General features: G+C 52.3%; 1 protein-coding gene across 1 annotated transcript in view; it reads left to right on the top strand.

The window, feature by feature from the left end:
• The window catches only part of LOC115130023 (slit homolog 3 protein-like), a 236498-nt gene that overhangs the window by 191706 nt on the left and 25699 nt on the right, over positions 1–19093 (top strand). Inside the window, exons 20-31 of the mRNA XM_065019593.1 lie at positions 829–961; positions 2744–2812; positions 3082–3153; positions 3332–3403; positions 7482–7553; positions 8128–8291; positions 9927–10051; positions 11176–11273; positions 12414–12553; positions 15821–15914; positions 16391–16528; positions 17122–17362. Coding sequence (XP_064875665.1) covers positions 829–961; positions 2744–2812; positions 3082–3153; positions 3332–3403; positions 7482–7553; positions 8128–8291; positions 9927–10051; positions 11176–11273; positions 12414–12553; positions 15821–15914; positions 16391–16528; positions 17122–17362 — 1418 coding nt within the window. The remainder of the gene's footprint in view (positions 1–828; positions 962–2743; positions 2813–3081; positions 3154–3331; positions 3404–7481; positions 7554–8127; positions 8292–9926; positions 10052–11175; positions 11274–12413; positions 12554–15820; positions 15915–16390; positions 16529–17121; positions 17363–19093) is intronic.

Below are 19093 nucleotides of genomic sequence, written 5' to 3'. Positions count from 1 at the left end.
AGCTCAATGAAAGTAGAATATTATTTTGGGGGGAGATTTGACGTCCCCCCCCCCAATCAACAACGTGTAAAAGTGAGTCAGCGATTACGACTAGACTAGCTCCATCCCTCTCTCCCTCTGTCCCATCCAGACCCGAGGCCTCTCTAGGCAGGCAGGCAGCAGCGGCCAAGCCCAGACCCAGGCAGTGCTGTGTGTGTTATTGTTGGAGCAGACCTCAGACTTCATTACCTTCCATTAGTGTCTTAATTCCCTGTTTCTTTTTCATCTTGGGTGCAATTCAAGCCTTTGCAGATATCATCTCTCAGGCCTTAGATTAAAGGGGAGGGGAGGGAGGGAAGCAGGGAGGGAGGGAGACTCAGGCCAAGAACAATATTATGTGGCTGATCTTTAACTCCTGTTTTTCTGCATCTCTTATTATGATTAAATGTTTACTCTAATAATGGTTGAATTTCGACCCGCCAGGCAAGGCAGCTGGGGGAGAGATTTGGGAAGTGGTGGCGCAATTATCAGATTCCCCCTCCACTTTGGGCTTCATTTATAGAGTTCTACTTTCAAAGGGGCCGAGTAAATTCTGGCAGTGTTGCCGGGTGGTGAGATGTCTATCACAAACCATTTCCACCCTCCCCTCTCGAGCTACTCCTCTAATGTGAATGGGACGGCTCTTAAAATAGTGCTGAGAGTAAGAGTAAGTGGAGTCACCCATCTGACTTAGTCTTATTTACTCTCTCTGTCTCCCTCCCCTCTCACTCTCTCCTTCCCTCTCTCTCCCTCCACCCCCTTTCTCTCCCTCATTTCCCTCTCTCTCTCTCTCTCTCTCCCTCTCTGCAGGCACTGAGGAGAATGTGTGTTTTCCGGTGTCTCGCTGCCCAGAGTCGTGCACATGCTCAGACACAGTGGTGCGCTGCAGTAACCGGGGGCTGCGCACTCTGCCCAAAGGCATCCCCAAGGACACCACTGAGCTGTGAGTCCCATGCACACACACACATACACACACACAAACACACACATACACACACACACACACACACACACCATATATACCTTTCTCTCTCTCTAACATACACACACCACCTCTAACACACACACGCCTGGGTCTGGCGTTCCTCACTATTATCCAGAGTATAGGTCATCCTCGGGGCTGAAATCAAACGTTTCAGAAGGACAATTCAATAGTTTCATGTCAGAAATAGATGGAACAGATGTTTAACCCGTCGGTTGAGAGGGATGCTGTGTCTGCCAGGAGGCCGGGTAGCTCCATAGTTGAAGGTCAGGGAGGCATGCCGTCGGGAGATACAGGGGGAATTCGGCTCAGTGTTCTGGGAGATGGAAAAGGGCACACACAGCCACTGACAGACTGCTGCATTAACACCACACTGCCTGGCCGCTTTTACCATCACACCTTAGAGGACGAAGTGGAGGGATGGAGAGAGAGAGGTGGTGGAGGCATAAAGAGAGAGAGATAGTGGAGAAAGATGAGCGAGGGAGAAAAGGAGAGCGAGAGAAAGTGAGAGAGATGGTGGAGGAGTAAAGAGAGGGAGATGATAGATAGAGCGATGGTCGGGGAAAGGAGAGAGGGAGGAGAAAAGACTAACGGTGTTGCGAAGCAGTAACAGGGTCTATGAGAGCCAGTCCCTGACAGCTAACACATCTGCTGTTCCTCCTCCGACAGACTATTAGACCCTCTCTCTCTCTACCTACCCTCTCTCTCTCTTTCTCTCTATCTACCTACCCTCTCTCGCTCTCTCTCTCTCTCTCTACCTACCCTCTCTCTCTCTTTCTCTCTCTCTACCTACCCTCTCTCTCTCGCTCTCTCTCTCTCTCTCTACCTACCCTTCTCTCTCTTTCTCTCTCTCTTACCTACCCCTCTCTCTCTCTCTCTCTCTCTCTCTCTCTCTACCTACCCTCTCTCTCTCGCTCTCACCAATACACACCCCTACACACACTCTCACCAATACACACCTTACACACACTCTCACCAATACACACCCCAACACACACTCTCACCAATACACACCCCAACACACACTCTCACCAATACACACCCCAACACACACTCTCACCAATACACACCCCAACACACACTCTCACCAATACACACCCCTACACACACTCTTACCCATAAACACAGCTTACCCATACACACACTCTTACCCATACACACACTCGCACCAATACACACCCCAACACACACTCTCACCAATACACACCCCTACACACACTCTTACCCATAAATACATCTTACCCATACACATACTCTTACCCATACACACACCCCTACACACACTCTCATCTATACACACCCTACACACACTCTCATCCATACACACCCCTACAGGCACTCTTACCCATAAACACAGCTTACCCATACACGCACTCTTACCCATACACACACTCTCACCAACACACACCCCTACACACACTCTCATCTATACACACCCTACACACACTCTCATCCATACACACCCCTACAGGCACTCTCACCTCCACACACTCTCCCTACCCATTACAGGAAAGGCCTCCTTCCTCCAGCCCTGGCATAGTCCTGATTATCTATTGATTCGCTGTGTACCTGATGCTACATCATTCCTTTGTGGATGAGCTGTTCCATAAATATGCTCTTCCATGAATCAGGACATAACCAAGGGATTTATAGTGATTGGGTGATTTTGAAGTGGTGGAGTGTATGTCTGCGTGTTTGATATAAACCCAGGATCTAATGCCTTCACCTCCCTCCTCATTTCAGATACATGGAAGGGAACCTTCTGATGTCCATCCCCAAAGAACTGTCCACACTTAAGCAACTGTCTCTTGTGTATGTATGGTGTCTATTCCAAGTCAAATCACAAGTTAAATCATTGTATATTCCTCGCTGGTCATAGGTCCTGCATAATGTTAACAATGCCAAAACAATCTCAGCAGAGGATATTGTGTATTATTTACTGAAACATTGAAACTGACCATTTGGGTTTGTGTCAAGGCGAGACAGTTCTGTGTTGTCTCTGTGGACTTTAAAGGTGTTTGTCAGCTCTGGTTCTTCCCTGAAGTGACCTTGCGTCCTGTTGTGTGTTTGGTATCACATAGAGACTTAAGCAACAACAGCATCAGCACTGTGGCCTCCATGACCTTCAGCAACATGACTCAGCTCGCCACTCTGTGAGTTACCATGACGATGCGCCACGGCCTTACCGGCTGTCTGGCCACACCGGGCTGGACACAGTGGCCTTAGTCACTTTTATAGTCGTATAAAACACACGCGCACACACACACACACACACTCTGTTATGTTCCCATCCGTTTGAATTATAACTGTCTCCTCTCTTTTGAATGACAGGATCCTGAGTTACAACCAGATTCGCTGTATCCAAGTACACGCATTTGATGGCCTTAAATCTCTGCGTCTCCTGTAAGTGTTACTCCTTCCTTTCTCCTCTCTACTGTCTTCCCCCCTTTCCTCTGCCTCTCTTCCCCCTTTCCTCTGCCTCTCTTCCCCCTTTCCTCTGCCTCTCTTCCCCCCTTTCATCTGCCTCTCTTCCCCCTTTCCTCTGCCTCTCTTTTACCCTTTCCTCTGCCTCTCTTCCCCCTTTCCTCTGCCTCTCTTTTACCCTTTCCTCTGCCTCTCTTCCCCCCTTTCCTCTGCCTCTCTTTTACCCTTTCCTCTGCTCTCTTCCCCCTTTCCTCTGCCTCTCTTCCCCTTTCCTCTGCCTCTCTTCCCCCTTTCTCCTCTGCCTCTGCATCTCTTCCCCCTTTCCTTCTCTCTTCCCCTTTCCTCTGCCTCTCTCTCTTCCCCCCCCTTTCCTCTGCCTCTCTTCCCCCTTTCCTCTGCTCTCTCCCCCTTTCTCCCCCTTTCCTCTGCCTCTCTTCCCCCTTTCCTCTGCCTCTCTTCCCCCTTCTCTCTTCCCCCTTTCCTCTGCCTCTCTCTTCCCCCTTTCCTCTGCCTCTCTTTCCCCCTTTCCTCTGCCTCTCTTCCCCCTTTCCTCTTCCTCTCTCTTCCCTGCCTCTCTCCCCCTTTCCTCTGCCTCTCTTCCCCCCCTCTCTGCCTCTCCCCTTTCCTCTGCCTCTCTTCTTTTTTCTCCCTTTTTCCTCTGCTCTCCCCCTCTCTTCCCCCTTTCCTCTGCCTCTCTTCCCCCTTTCCTCTGCCTCTCTTCCCCCTTTCCTCTCTCTTCCCCCTTTCCTCTGCCTCTCTCTTTCCTCTGCCTCTCTTCCCCCCTTTCCTCTGCCTCTCTTCCCCCCTTTCCTCTGCCTCTCTTCCCCCCTCTCTCTTCCCCCCTTTCCTCTGCCTCTCTTCCCCCCTTTCCTCTGCCTCTCTTCCCCCTTTCCTCTGCCTCTCTTCCCCCTTTCCTCTCCTCTGCCTCTCTTCCCCCTTTCTCTGCCTCTCTTCCCCCTTTCCTCTGCCTCTCTCTTCCTCCCCCTTTCTCTCTCTCTTCCCCCTTTCCTCTGCCTCTCTTCCCCCCTTTCCTCTGCCTCTCTTCCCCCTTTCCTCTGCCTCCTCCTCTGCCTCTCTTCCCCTTTCCTCTGCCTCTCTTCCCCCTTTCCTCTGCCTCTCTTCCCCCTTTCCTCTGCCTCTCTTCCCCCCCCTTTCCTCCCCTTTCCCCCTTTCCTCTGCCTCTCTTCCCCCCTCTTCCTTCTTGCCTCTGCCTCTCTTCCCCCTTTCCTCTGCCTCTCTTCCCCCTTTCCTCTGCCTCTCTCCCCCCCTTTCCTCTGCCTCTCTTCCCCCTTTCCTCTGCCTCTCTTCCCCCCTTTCCTCTGCCTCTCTTCCCCCTTTCCTCTCTCTTCTTTCCTCCCTTTCCTCTGCCTCTCTTCCCCCTTTCCTCTGCCTCTCTTCCCCCTTTCCTCTGCCTCTCTTCCCCCTTTCCTCTGCCTCTCTTCCCCCCTTTCCTCTGCCTCTTTCCCCCTTTCTCTGCCTCTCCCCCCTTTCCTCTGCCTCTCTTCCCCCTTTCCTCTGTCTCTCTTCCCCCTTTCCTCTGTCTCTTCCTTTCCTCTTCTCTTCTGTCTCTCTTCCCCCCCCCTTTCCTCTCTGCCTCTTCCCCCTCTCTCTTCCCCCTTTCCTCTGCCTCTCTTCTTCCCCCCTTTCCTCTTCCTCTGCCTCTCCCCCTTTCCTCTGCCTCTCTTCCTCTGCCTCTCCTCTCTCTCTCTCTTCCACCTCTGTCTCCCCCTTTTCTCCTCTTTCCATTCCCTTTCCTCTCTCGTCTCCCCCTCTTGCCTCTCTTCCCCTTTCCTCCTCTCTCCTATCCTCCTCCTCTTCCCCCTTTCCCTTTTGTCTCCCTCTTCTTCACCTCTGCTTCTCTTCTTCCCCCATTCCTCCTCCCCTCCGCCCAGTGTGCAGTGTGATAAATGGGCCCCCTGCCTCCCAGCCTCCCTGTCATCCATCTTCCCCTCCTCCCCCGGCTCCAAAACAACTCCAAATAAATAAAACATAGAAAACAGAAGCTAAACGCTCTTTCTTCTTCTCTATTGCTTCCTCTGGGCTGTTAAGATGGAGCTGAAAACACTGCTTATTAACTTAGGCCAGGAGGTGACTGTTGGAACACAACAGTCTACAGGTACACGTCAGGGCCTGGGCTAGGAGAGCCCCACAGGGCCATCAGGCCCCCCAGTTCATAGATATAGGGATGGAGCGCTCCCCCCTTTCCTCTCTCTCTCCCCCCTCTCTCTATCTCTCCCCCCTCTCTCTTCCCCTTTCTCTCTCCCTGCCTCTCTCTTTCTCCCTCTCCCGCTTTCTCTCTCCTTCTCCTCTGCTCTCTCCTCCCCTCTTTCCTTTCCTCTCTCTCTTCCCTTTCCTCTGCCTCTCTTCCCCCTCTCTCTCTCTCTTTCCCCCTTTCCTCTCTCTCTCCCCCCTTTCTCTCTCCCCCCTCTCTGCTCTCTCTCTTCCCCCTCCTCTGCCTCTCTTCCCCCTTTCCTCTGCCTCTCTCCCCCTCCTCTGCTCACTCTTTCTCTGTCTCTCTTCCCCCTTTCCTCTGCTCTCTCTCTTTCTCTGCCCTCTTCTTTCTCTGCCCTCTTCCCCCTTTCTCTCTCCCGCTCACTTTCTTTCCTCTGCTCTCTCTCTCCCCCCCTCTCTCTCTTCCCCCTTTCCTCTGCCTCTCTCCCCCCTTTCCTCTCTCTCTCTCCCTCCCCTCCCTCTTTCCATTCCCTTTCCTCTCTCTCCCTCCTTTCCTCGCCTCTCTCTTCTTCTCTCCCTTTCCTACTCCTCTCCCTCTAAATGGGCCCCCTCTTATTCTCTCTCCGCTCACCCTCTCTCTCGCTTCTTTCCCTGCTCTCTTCTGTTCTCTATCTCTGGGCTCTTCTCTCTCTCTCTCTCTCTCTTCTCTCCCTCTCTTCTCTCTCTCTCTCTCCCTCTCTCTCTTCTCCCCTCTTCCTCGCTCCCGCTCTCTCTCTCTCTCCCGCTCTCTCTCACTCTCTCTCTCCCGCTCACTCTCTCCCTCTCTCTCTCTCTCCCGCTCACTCTCCCTCTCTCTCCCTCCCCCCGCTCTCTCTCTCCCTTTCCTGCTCTCTCCCTCTCTCTTATTCTCTCTCCTCTCCGCTCTCACTTCCCTCCCTCTCTCTCTCGCTCTCCCGCTCTCTCTCTCTCGTTCTCCCGCTCTCTATCTCTCTCCCCTCTCTCTCTCTCTCCTCTCCTCTCTCTCCCCGCTCTCTCTCCCTCCCTCCCGCTCTCTCTCTCTCTCTTATTCTCGTTCTCTCTCTATCTCCCTCTCTCTCTCTCTCCCTCTCCTGCTCTCTCCCTCTCCCGCTCTCTCTCCCTCTCCCGCTCTCTCTCTCCCTCTCTCTCTCTCCCGCTCTCTCTCTCTCCCGCTCACTCTCGCTCTCCTCTCTCTCTCGCTCTCCCTCTCCCGCTCTCTCTCTCGCTCTCCTTCTCCCGCTCACTCTCTCTCGCTCTCCTTCTCCCGCTCTCTCTATCTCTCTCCCTCTCCTGCGCTCTCCCTCTCTCTCTCTTTACTCCGGCCTACCTAGTCACCAGTTGCCAGGCAGCCATCATTGTCACTTGTTCATTACCCAGAATCTCCCCGGGGTGCGTCTGGCAGAGGCTGAAAGGCGTAGGACTGTCTGTCCTGTGGGTCGGTGGGTTGGTGGGTTCTATTGCTGTCAGGCCCTCTGGATCCCCTCTGACTGTGGCAGGCCTGTGGGTGGCGGCTGGGGCCCTTGAGGGACAGGGAAATCACTTCACAGAGCTGGCACGCCACGCAGTGTGGGTGTGGAGGGGGGGGGTGTAAGTGTGGTGCGTGCGTGTGTATTATGTGTCCGTGTGTGTGGTGCATGTGTCTACTGTGTGTGTGTGTGCGACGGCTAATGGAATGTGAACCCAGACAGAGGCAGACACACCACCACTGCCCACTGCATTCACACGGCAGGGCCTTGAAAGGGTTAGCAACATGCTAAAGGTCTGGAGCCTGGGGACCCTCCGGGTGTGGAGAAACAATGAGAGGGCTTGATGTCCATCAGCCATCACCCCCATCGCTGACGCTCTTCTTGTTTTCAATCTCTTTCAGGACTCTCCACGGAAATGACCTTTCAACTATACCAGAGGGAGCCTTCAACCATTTGACATCTCTGTCTCATCTGTGAGTGTGATAGTAGTGTGTGGTCTTCCACAATAGTAATATAGTCACACACACACACACGACACACACACACACACACACACACACACACACACACACACATATATATACACACACACACACACACACAGGAGAGCAGTGTTGTGTTGGGAGCGCCAAGAGAACAGCGTGGGCCCCACAGGAAGCCATTTTATAACCACGAAGAGGCATACATCACGTGGCTCCTCTGTTACTTTCTCTCTGGTTCCTGCCTCTTGTTTTAAGTAGCAATACTGTAGTTTGGGTGTTCTGCACTGAAAGAGACTTGAGAGACGGAAGAAGTTTAACCAAAAAAATATGGGATACTAGACATGAACGAAGATCCTCTGTTTTATTAAAGGCAATGAAAGTTCAAGGCAAACATGTTTTCTTTTTTAAATGTATGAATTGGCTTTGTGCTACTGGTTATGTACACGTCAGACCAGTGTGTGTTTACAGACTGTCTGTATGTACACATGCCTGCCTGCACCATATACTCTTGCACTTCCATATGTGACCACTAGATGCATAACTCCAATATCTCGCTGTTTCCCAGGGCTTTGGGTGCCAACCCCCTGTATTGTAACTGTGACCTGCGCTGGCTGTCCCAGTGGGTGAAGGCCGGCTTCAAGGAGCCTGGCATCGCCCGCTGTACTGGACCACCTGACATGGCCGACCGCCTGCTGCTCACCACGCCCCTCAACCGCTTCCAGTGCAAAGGTGCTGCTCGCGTTTCTCCTCCTCACTTCGCTCCCCTACTTCTGCTCTTCCTGTACCCCTCCCTCTCTCCTCTCCCCCTGCATCTCCTCGTCCCTCTCCTCCTTCCCCCTCCTCCCCTGCCTTTCCTCCTCCTTCTCCCCCACTCACCCGTTCCCCTCTCACCCCTCCTTTCTTCCTCCCTTCTCGTCCTCCCTCCCTTTCCCCTTCTCTCCCTCTCCCCTCTTACCGCCACCTTTCCTCCCCCTTCTCTCCCTCTCCCCTCTCATCCTCTCCTTTCTTCCTCCCTTCTCTCCCTCTCCCCTCTTACCGCCACCTTTCTTCCCCCTTCTCTCCCTCTCCTCTTACCGCCACCTTTCCTCCCCCTTCTCTCCCTCTCCCCTCTCACCCTCTCCTTTCCTCCCCCTTCTCTCCCTCTCCCCTCTTACCGCCACCTTTCCTCCCCCTTCTCTCCCTCTCCCCTCTTACCGCCACCTTTCCTCCCCCTTCTCTCTCTCTCCCCTCTTACCGCCACCTTTCCTCCCCCTTCTCTCCCTCTCCCCTCTTACCGCCACCTTTCCTCCCCCTTCTCTCCCTCTCCCCTCTCACCCTCTCCTTTCCTCCCCCTTCTCTCCCTCTCCCTCTCACCCTCTCCTCCTTTCCTCCCCCTTCTCTCCCCTCTTACCGCCACCTTTCCTCCCCCTTCTCTCCCTCTCCCCTCTTACCGCCACCTTTCCTCCCCCTTCTCTCCCTCTCCCCTCTTACCGCCACCTTTCCTCCCCCTTCTCTCCCTCTCTCCTCTTACCGCCACCTTTCCTCCCCTTCTCTCCCTCTCCCCTCTTACCGCCACCTTTCCTCCCCCTTCTCTCCCTCTCCCTCTCACCCTCTCCTTTCTTCCCCCTTCTCTCCCTCTCCCCTCTTACCGCCACCTTTCCTCCCCCTTCTCTCCCTCTCCCCTCTCACCCTCTCCTTTCCTGCCCCCTTCTCTCCCTCTCCCTCTCACCCTCTCCTTTCCTCCCCCTTCTCTCCCTCTCCCCTCTTACCGCCACCTTTCCTCCCCCTTCTCTCCCTCTCCCCTCTCACCCTCTCCTTTCCTGCCCCCTTCTCTCCCTCTCCCCTCTCACCCTCTCCTTTCCTCCCCCTTCTCTCCCTCTCCCCTCTTACCGCCACCTTTCCTCCCCCTTCTCTCCTCTCCCCTCTCACCCTCTCCTTTCCTCCCCCTTCTCTCCCTCTCCTCTAAAGGGGAGTAAACCCAGCTGCCACATATTTCTGCCCTCTGTAACCACGCATGCCAAAATAGTGCGGAGAGAAAGAGTGAGTGGAATCGCATCGTGTGACTCACTCTCTCAATCTTTCTTCTTTAATATCTCACTCGCTCTTTGTCGCTCTTGTCCTCTCTCTTTCTCTCAATCGCCCTCTCCCTCTCTCCCCCTGTCCCCCTCTCTGTTTTTCTTTGACTCCCTCTACATCTCCCTCTCCCTATCTGTTGGTGTCTGCCTCTCTCTAAGTCCCTCCCTCCCTCTCTCTCTCTCTCTCTCTCTCCCCATATCTCACCCTCTCTATTTTTCTCTCCCTTTCCCTCCACCCCCCACCCCCTCTCTCTCTCTCCCCATATCTCACCCTCTCTATTTTTCTCTCCCCCCTCTCTCTCTCTCTTAGGTCCAGTGGATCTAAATCTGATGGCAAAGTGTGCTCCCTGTCTTGCCGGCCCCTGTCTGAACAATGGCACATGTGCCAGCGACGTTAGTGGCTCCTACCACTGCACCTGTCCCATTGGCTACAAAGTGAGTACACAGCCCCCCACACACACACACACACACACAAACACACACAACCACGACCTGGAGAAATGCAACAGTTGGTTTGGGTGTAAGTATTGAGGGGAGGGTTACAATAACTGGTAAAAGGCTGTCGTCTGGAAAAACTCACACAAATCCACCCAAGGGTAAAATAGGGTTCAAATATCCAGCAGATGGGTGTGTGCGTGTCTGTGTACCTGGCGGGTGTGTGTGTGTGTGTTTTTTAATGTCCCCACTGTGTTGTGTGCTGTTGGTTTGTCTAATCATTAGCCTTTTGTTTGGTTATGGGATTCCTGTCAGTGTCCTGCTCCACAGACACAGATACAAACTTAACCTCGAGCCCTCTACAGGGACAAAGCCCCTGGCCTTGCTTTTTAATTAAAATCTTAATGTTTGTGTGTGTGTTTGTGTGTGTGTGTGTGCGTGCGTGTGTGTGTGTTTGTGTGTGTGCGTGCATGTGTGTGTGTGTGCGTGCGTTTGTGTGTGTGTGCGTGCGTGCATTTGTGTGTGTGTGTGTTTGTGTGTGCGTGCGTGCGTGTGTGTGTGTGTGTGCGTGCGTGCGTGCGTGTGTGTGTGCGTGCGTGTGTGTGTTTGTGTGGGTGCGTGCATGTTGTTTTCTGTCGGCCTCCACTGGGCTTAAATGAATTAAAATGTGTAAGGAGAATGAGAAGCTGAGAGAGAGAGAGAGAGAGAAGAAGAGGAAAAGATAATGAACCCCCCCCCCCCAAAAAAAACAAGCGTCCGTATGGCGTCTTTGATCAGAGAAAGTGGGCGTCACGGTGGCGGTGGTTTCAAATTCAAACAGGGAGCCAGTGTCTCTGAGGGACATGCATGGCGGTTGCGTGTGGAAAGGATACGGCTTCATGATATAGCTACAATTCCCTCTATAGTGTGCTACTTTTAACCAGGGTTCGTAGGGCTCTGGTTTAAAGTAGTGCCCTATGTAGGAAATGGGGTGCCATTTGGGACGCAAACTGTCTCTTCCTACGCTGTATGTGACTGTGGACTTAAGGGTCTTGAATGGCACATGGCACTATACTGTAACACAACCACTACACACACACACACACACACAGTGATAGACAGTCTAACACCTCTCTCCCTCCCAGGGTCAGAACTGTGAGATAGCCATCAACGCCTGCATCAGTTTCCCCTGTGCCAGCGGAGGGACCTGCCACCTGATGCCAAGCCAAGTGGAACAGTTCAGGTACACACCGATGACCTCTCTACCATCACTACCCTACCGACATGCAGTCATGGAACCATACTGGGCCCACACTTCCCTCTCTACGCTCCAAAAGGGACCCTATTTCCTGTCTAGTGGGTACAGCCAGAGGAGTAGCGGGCAGTCAGCAGTGGTGTTTCAGTGTGTGAGTGACACCGTGAGATCCCATGGCTCTGTAGAGCTGGAGGCAGATGACTGTCACTCTCTTCTCTCTTCCGTCTCCCACTGTTTGGCCTCTTTAAACGCCAACCAACCGCCCGACCCCAGGTTTACCCCAGCTCTCTGCCTCATTAATGACACACCTCAGTGATCCAGCCAGTCCCTCTGGAGAACTGCTTAAAGAAATCAAAGGCGCTCCTCTCCTCTGCGTTTTCTTCTACTTCTTTCTTTTCAACCAGCAGCCGCTGGCCTTCAGAGGAAGACAGGCGCTTGATGAAGCTACCCGTCTCACCGGTAACGCCCGCCATAGCTCAGTAACACTTATCTCACCCTCCTCTGCCCACTCGCCTGACGCCGCGCACCCATGATGCCAGCCTTGTCCCCAGCCACCCGCCCAGAGAGAGAGAGAGAGAGAGAGAGAGAGAGAGAGAGAGAGAGAGAGAGAGAGAGAGAGAGAGAGAGAAAATGCAAGCGAGATTCAGAGCCAGTGGTGCCTGAGTCAAAGGGTACGGTCTCAATCGGTCTACCAATTCCAGACATGACATTTAGGTATAGCTTGATGAATGCCCTTCCACGTAGGATCAAACAGGAACCCAAGTCTAATTGAAATTATTGAATCCACAGACAGACCTGATTACATTTTCAAATGCCACTGGAGTTCTACCTTTGTTGTTATTCCCATTAAAGTGCAGGTTTTATACCAGGTCTTAGGCTTTCAAAGGGCATTAGTCACTAATAGAGGGGCCAGAGACAAAGAGCAGAGGGCATCTGGAGAGTGGATTTGACAAGTGGAAAGAAACCCAGTTACGCTTCCCCGACTCAGTGTGGAGGGTAGAGAGGGTGTACCCAGTATGGTCCTGTGACTCTGGCTGTGTCTGAAATGGCACTCTATTCCCTATTCTCGAGCTAACTATCTAACTGTGCCCCCTATCGTCTCTCTCTCCTCTCCCCTCCCCTCGGCAGCTGTGTGTGTCCACCTGGCTACGAGGGTCTACAGTGTGAGGTGAACCCAGATGACTGTGAGGACAATGACTGTGAGAACAACTCCACCTGTGTGGATGGCATCAACAACTACACCTGCGTCTGCCCCCCCAACTACACAGGTACTGGACACACACACACACACACTGAACACTACTGTGTGGAGACGAGCCACACCATGAGCATACATTGGCTTCTCATCCACTTGTTGTGCTTCTCTAATACATTCTAATACACTTCTTTTTTTTTAAACGAGTCAACCACATCAAGATAAAAGTCTGCTTAAAACATAGACGAAACTCCAAACCCCTCTGCTCTGAAATTGCATTTAAAGCAATTGTGAGTCATTTAGTTATTTATCAAATCAACCAAAGAGTAATTTTTTCCGCTAGCCTATAATGGACTGTTTTTTCCGCATTGACCTGAAACTGCTCTTTGGAGATGACATTGCAGTCACGTTGGAGCAAAGAGGCAAAGAGGGGGTAGGAATCCCTTGGGGGGGGGGGCCTGCCTGCACAGTCCAGTGAGTTCTGCCCAATCGCTGACAGTGCAATTCCGAGTGCAGGCAGCCAGTTCTGGTGAGAGAGACGGAGAGAAGTTTTCCCACTGTCTCTCTGCCAGGCTGTGGCCTCTCTCTCTCTGCAGTGCACACGGCAGACAGGCGAGGAGGGCAGCTCCCCGGTCGGGCATCATGGGCCATCACCCGCCATCGCCTGCCTGACTCAGGCGTCACAGGGGAGGGAGGGCGCTGATCTGTGCAGCTGCTCCAACGCACATCGACCCTGTCATTAACGCTGCACGCCTAATTGTAGGCCTCGCCGTGCCGTGTCCGACCCAGTCCCAGCCTCCCCTGGGACCAGAGCAAAGAACACAGAGTGCCTGTATGGGGCAATGAGGCTAGAGGCTGGCAGTAGAGAGACATCCAGCAGCCAGGCTGCTACACATACTGCCCCCTCAGTGTGGGCACCTGGGCTGGCGGTGGGCAGCGCCAAGCGGCCCTGTGAAGCAGCAGCCACAGCCCGACTCTAGGGGAAGTCCGCAAGCTAACCCAGCAATTAGGCCTCCTTTAAACTAACTGTTTGTCCTCCTTCTCTCTCCGCCCTTATCCATCCATCCAGCCATCCACACAGAGCAGTTTTATTTGGCTGCTTCCTATTTTAAACCAGCACAAGCAAGACGGTGTGTGTGTGTGTGTGTGTGTGTGTGTGTGTGTGTGTGTGTGTGTGTGTGTGTGTGTGACTACATGGATATAGTCTAGAGCAGGGCTTCTCATTTGAATTCAGCTGTGGGATTATTTTATTTAGCAGGTTGGTTGGGGGGGGGGACACAGTTCTAAATCGTTTGTACATTGCAAATTGACCACAAGAAGCCTAAACAGTTATAGTATTTGACCAAGAATATATCATTTCAAACCTTGATTACATTGGGGTAGGATCACATATGCCTCTCTATTTGTGCGTGGGAATACTTGGGAACAGATTTCCTCAATTAAAATCACTTTGAGCTGATTTCCTGGTTATTTTATGTCCAACAACAAAACAAAACATAAAAAGCTTATTTTTTAAAGCTTGGTGGTCCAAAATAAATTCTGACCCATGGACCTATTGAGGAACCCTGGACTAGAAGGAGAGAGAGTGTCTCACTGGCCTGCATCACATGACCAATAGATCCTGGGAACATGATGTTAGGGAGGGAGAGAGTGGTAGAAGGAGGGGGTGGCTAGGTGGCTGTCCAATTGGCATGTTGCTTGACCTTCTGAGGCAGTTTTTTATTTTATTTACATATATTTTACTAGGCAAGGCAGTCCAAAACAAATTGTTATTTTCAATGACAGCCTACTGGGGCAAAACAACAGATTTTGACCTTGTCAGCTCGGGGATTTGATCTTGCAACCTTTTTACTAGTCCAGCACTCTAACCACTAGGCTACCCTGCCGCACCTCACAGTGCAGCGTGAGATGACCAGTCTCTGCTGACTATCTCCTCAACGCTGTTCTCCTCTGTTCTCTCAGCGACAGGGCAGACCTGCTCACAGGGGGTGGACGTGGCCTCCATCTGTGTGTGTGTGTGTGTGTGTATCTGGGTTAAGTGTTCTGGACCCTCTGGTTATCAGAACCATGAGACACAGTGACATCTATAAACGATCCTCCTCTCTCTCTTTCTTCCTTTACAAGCTGACAGATATGACATGGGAAAAGGTCAGTCTCTCTCTCCACAACACCTTCTCTGGGTTTATTTTTCCTGTTTCCCCTGTAAAACTAAAACTGCAAGCTAAACGGAAAATGATTTCTTTTTCATATTGAATAGAGTGCATATCAACTCTCATTTTGCCACTACTGACTTTCAGTTTTCCGTACCAATCGAAACCAGTGCCAGGCCTGTAGCAATGAAAACAGGCAGACACAGACACATTGTGACAGCTCCCCACAGAGCACCATCGAAGCCCAATTGGAGTGGATTTCCCCTGTAGAGTGGCGGCTGCTGGGACGCTGGCAGACTTCCCCAGGGCCCCACCATGAGGCTGCCGGATGAGGGAGAGGCAGAGGAAACAGACCTGGCAGTAGATAGAGAGAGAAGTGGAGGGAGGGAGGGAGGGAGAGATAGTGATAAGAGGGAGGGAGAGACTGAGTTAGAGAGGGGGGAGGGAGAGAAAGATCTCTCAGGGGCCAGGCTGTGGAGTGTCTGCATCTACTCTTCCTCAGCCCAGCCGCAGACAGACTCAGAGAGGCTTTGTGGAGGGAGGGAGGGGGGGAGTCAGTCAGTCAGTGTAAAGGAGAGGAGGAGAGGCCTTGTGCTGTGAAAGCCTGGCTGAGCCCCAGCAGCCCCCCTGTTAGAGGAGGGGATCTAGTCAAGCAGGTGGACAGGGACAGAGGGTTTATTGAACCGGGACACTTGGCCAAGCAGTGATTTAGTGGATTCAGATGGGGCCTCATCTGGGCAGCCACAGCCCTGTATTCCATGCAGATTACAGCACAATATAGTACATGTGTTTCAAGTTTGCACGGCTAATACCCTGAGCAAGACAACCCCCAACTCCCCCTGTATGGGAGACCAGGCAGGCCGGCAGTAGAAACAAGACCCAACTGTTGAATGCTGAGAAAGCCATGATGGTGCTTTGGGGAGTAATCATAATAGTCATCCTAATACAATGGGACCAATCAAAAAACACTCTTAAAAAAACGTTACTCACGATCCTAGGCTTGTAAATATGCAATGCACTAGAATATCACTAAGTCAAATGAAGACATACGTTAGCTAGTGTGTGTATGTGGAAGAATGAAGCTTAGGCGATGATCTCACAGTCTCTGTATTATCTTTCCCACTGTGTGTGTGTGTGTGTGTGTGTGTGTGTGTGTGTGTGTGTGTGTGTGTGTGTGTGTGTTTTCCCAGGGGACCTATGTGAGGAGGTGGTGGCCCCCTGTATGCAAGGCTTTGACCCCTGCCAGCATGACTCCAAATGCATCCCCCTCACCAAAGGCTTCAGGTGAGTGACCGGCAGCTGTCCGAGGGGGCGGGACTAATCAAGTTCAAAGGTCACCAGTGGCAACCCACCGGAAGTGACCCGTGTCTGGTGGAGTCGTCGGGACAACCTGTTGTGTTCTGTTCCTCCACCGTCTTAATATCCTGTTCTTTTCATGACTGAGGAACAAGGAACAAATGGAAGTTGAGTTGGCTGTGCTGTTTAAAGTCACACTTGTAGCAGACTACTGCAGTAAAACCGTTTTCCTATGTTAGGAAGAGAGTTCAGTAACAGTTGGGAAAGGTCATACGTTAGGAAGACGGACTGTTCAGTGGCAGTTGTTAAAGGTGAAGTAATAGAGGGTGTTCAGTCACAGCTAAGCGTCAATACGCCAGAAGGTTGAGAGAGAGGGAATGCAGTTGAGAGAGTTCGGTGGCAGAGAGAGAGTGAGTTTTTTCCTTCGCAACATTGTGTGCCTTTGTTTCCTGTGTGGGTGTCAGGTGTGAGTGCTTGCCCGGCTACGTGGGCCAACACTGTGAGCAGGACTACAACGACTGTCTGGAGAACAAGTGTCAGCATGGGGCCCAGTGCGTGGACGCAGTCAACGGGTACACCTGCGTGTGTACGGAGGGCTTTAGGTGAGTCCACATTCAGCACCGACTGAACTCATTGTAGAGACTCAGTGCCGCAACAGCGTCACGCCATCTGTGGAGGGCGCCGGCGCACTCACGCACAAACCCACACACACACAGATAACCAGACTGTGAGGAGCTTCAGATGGTACTTTGTTTTCCTCTATTTGGCTGTCTAGTCTGAGGCCTGCGGTACTGGGTGGTGCGGAGCGGTGGTGTGATGAGGCAGATGAAGCTCCATATGGCTAATTATAGCGCTAAGTGTGGGACGGGCCTGTGGATGGGATCTGGGGGGAAAGATTCATGATGCATCACTGTCTCTGTCTGCCGACGAACAGCAGGATCAATGAAACAATGTGGCCGCCACCTTTTTGTTTGACGTAGAGAGTTTCTCTTATGATGTTATGTGTCAGGGGCAGTCATACATATACTGTGTGTGTGTGTGTGTGTGTGTGTGTGTGTGTGTGTGTGTGTGTGTGTGTGTGTGTGTGTGTGTGTGTGTGTGTGTATAATCATAATGGGAGAGACCATAGTGGAGTGTGTGTGTGTGGCAGCTTGATTGAGTGTGATATTAACGGACTGTCTCTGTGTTCCTGTAGTGGTCTATTCTGCGAGAACCCTCCTCCTATGATCCTGCTGCAGACCAGCCCATGTGACCAGTCAGAGTGTCAGAATGATGCCCAGTGTCTAGTGGTGGAAGGGGAGCCTGTGTGTCGCTGCCTGCCAGGCTTCACCGGAAACAAGTGCCACAAGATCGTCACCGTCCACCTTTTGGGCAAAGGGACCTACCTGGAGCTGCCCAGCGTCAAGATACGCAACTCTGTCCACATCTCCCTACAGGTACTGTACCAACCTTAACCCCTGACCCCTAACTCTGCCCACATCTCCCTACAGGTACTGTACCACCCCTGACCCCTAACTCTGCCCACATCTCCCTACAGGTACTATACCATCCCTAACCCCTGACCCCTAACTCTGCCCACATCTCCCTACAGGTAATATACCACCCCTAACCCCTGATCCCTAACTCTGCCCACATCTCCCAACAGGTACTATACCACCCCTAACCCCTAACTCTGCCCACATCTCCCAACAGGTACTATATCACTCCTAACTCTGCCCACATCTCCCTACAGGTAATATACCACCCCTGACCCCTAACTCTGCCCACATCTCCCAGCAGGTACTATACCACCCATAACTCTGCCCACATCTCCCTACAGGTAATATACCACCCCTAACCCCTGATCCCTAACTCTGCCCACATCTCCCAACAGTTACTATACTACCCCTAACCCCTGATCCCTAACTCTGCCCACATCTCCCAACAGGTACTATACCACCCCTAACCCCTGATCCCTAACTCTGTCCACATCTCCCAACAGGTACTATACCACCCCTAACCCCTGATCCCTAACTCTGTCCACATCTCCCAACAGGTACTATACCACCCCTAACTCTGCCCACATCTTCCAACAGGTACTATACACCCGTGATCCCTAACTCTGCCCACATCTCCCAACAGGTACTATACCACCCCTAACTCTGCCCACATCTCCCAACAGGTACTATACCACCCCTAACCCCTGATCCCTAACTCTGCCCACATCTCCCAACAGGTACTATACCACCCCTAACTCTGCCCACATCTCCCAACAGGTACTATACCACCCCTGATCCCTAACTCTGCCCACATCTCCCAACAGGTACTATACCACCCCTAACTCTGCCCACATCTCCCAACAGGTACTATACCACCCCTAACTCTGCCCACATCTCCCAACAGGTACTATACCACCCCTGACCCCTAACTCTGCCCACATCTCCCTACAGGTAATATACCACCCCTGACCCCTAACTCTGCCCACATCTCCCTACAGGTAATATACCACCCCTGACCCCTAACTCTGCCCACATCTCCCTACAGGTAATATACCACCCCTGACCCCTAACTCTGCCCACATCTCCCAACAGGTAATATACCACCCCTAACTCTGCCCACATCTCCCAACAGGTACTATACCACCCCTGACCCCTAACTACCCACATCTCCCTACAGGTACTATACCACCCCTGACCCCTAACTGCCCACATCTCCCTACAGGTACTATACCACCCCTAACCCCTGACCCCTAACTCTGCCCACATCTCCATACAGGTAATATACCACCCCTGATCCCTAACTCTGCCCACATCTCCCTACAGGTAATATACCACCCCTAACCCCTGATCCCTAACTCTGTCCACATCTCCCTACAGGTAATATACCACCCCTAACCCCTGACCCCTAACTGCCCACATCTCCCTACAGGTACTATACCACCCCTAATCCCCGACCCCTAACTCTGCCCACATCTCCCTATAGGTACTATACCACCCCTAACCCCTGACCCCTAACTCTGCCCACATCTCCCAACAGGTACTATACCCCTGACCCCTAACTCTGCCCACATCTCCCAACAGGTACTATACCCCTGATCCTTAACTCTGCCCACATCTCCCTATAGGTACTATACCACCCCTAACCCCTGACCCCTAACTCTGCCCACATCTCCCAACAGGTACTATACC

The sequence above is a fragment of the Oncorhynchus nerka genome, linkage group LG6 (genome assembly GCF_034236695.1).
Source record: "Oncorhynchus nerka isolate Pitt River linkage group LG6, Oner_Uvic_2.0, whole genome shotgun sequence".
Lineage (NCBI taxonomy): Eukaryota > Metazoa > Chordata > Actinopteri > Salmoniformes > Salmonidae > Oncorhynchus > Oncorhynchus nerka.
The sequence above is the reverse complement of the archived record's forward strand: the minus strand, read 5'-3'. Positions and strand labels throughout refer to the sequence as shown.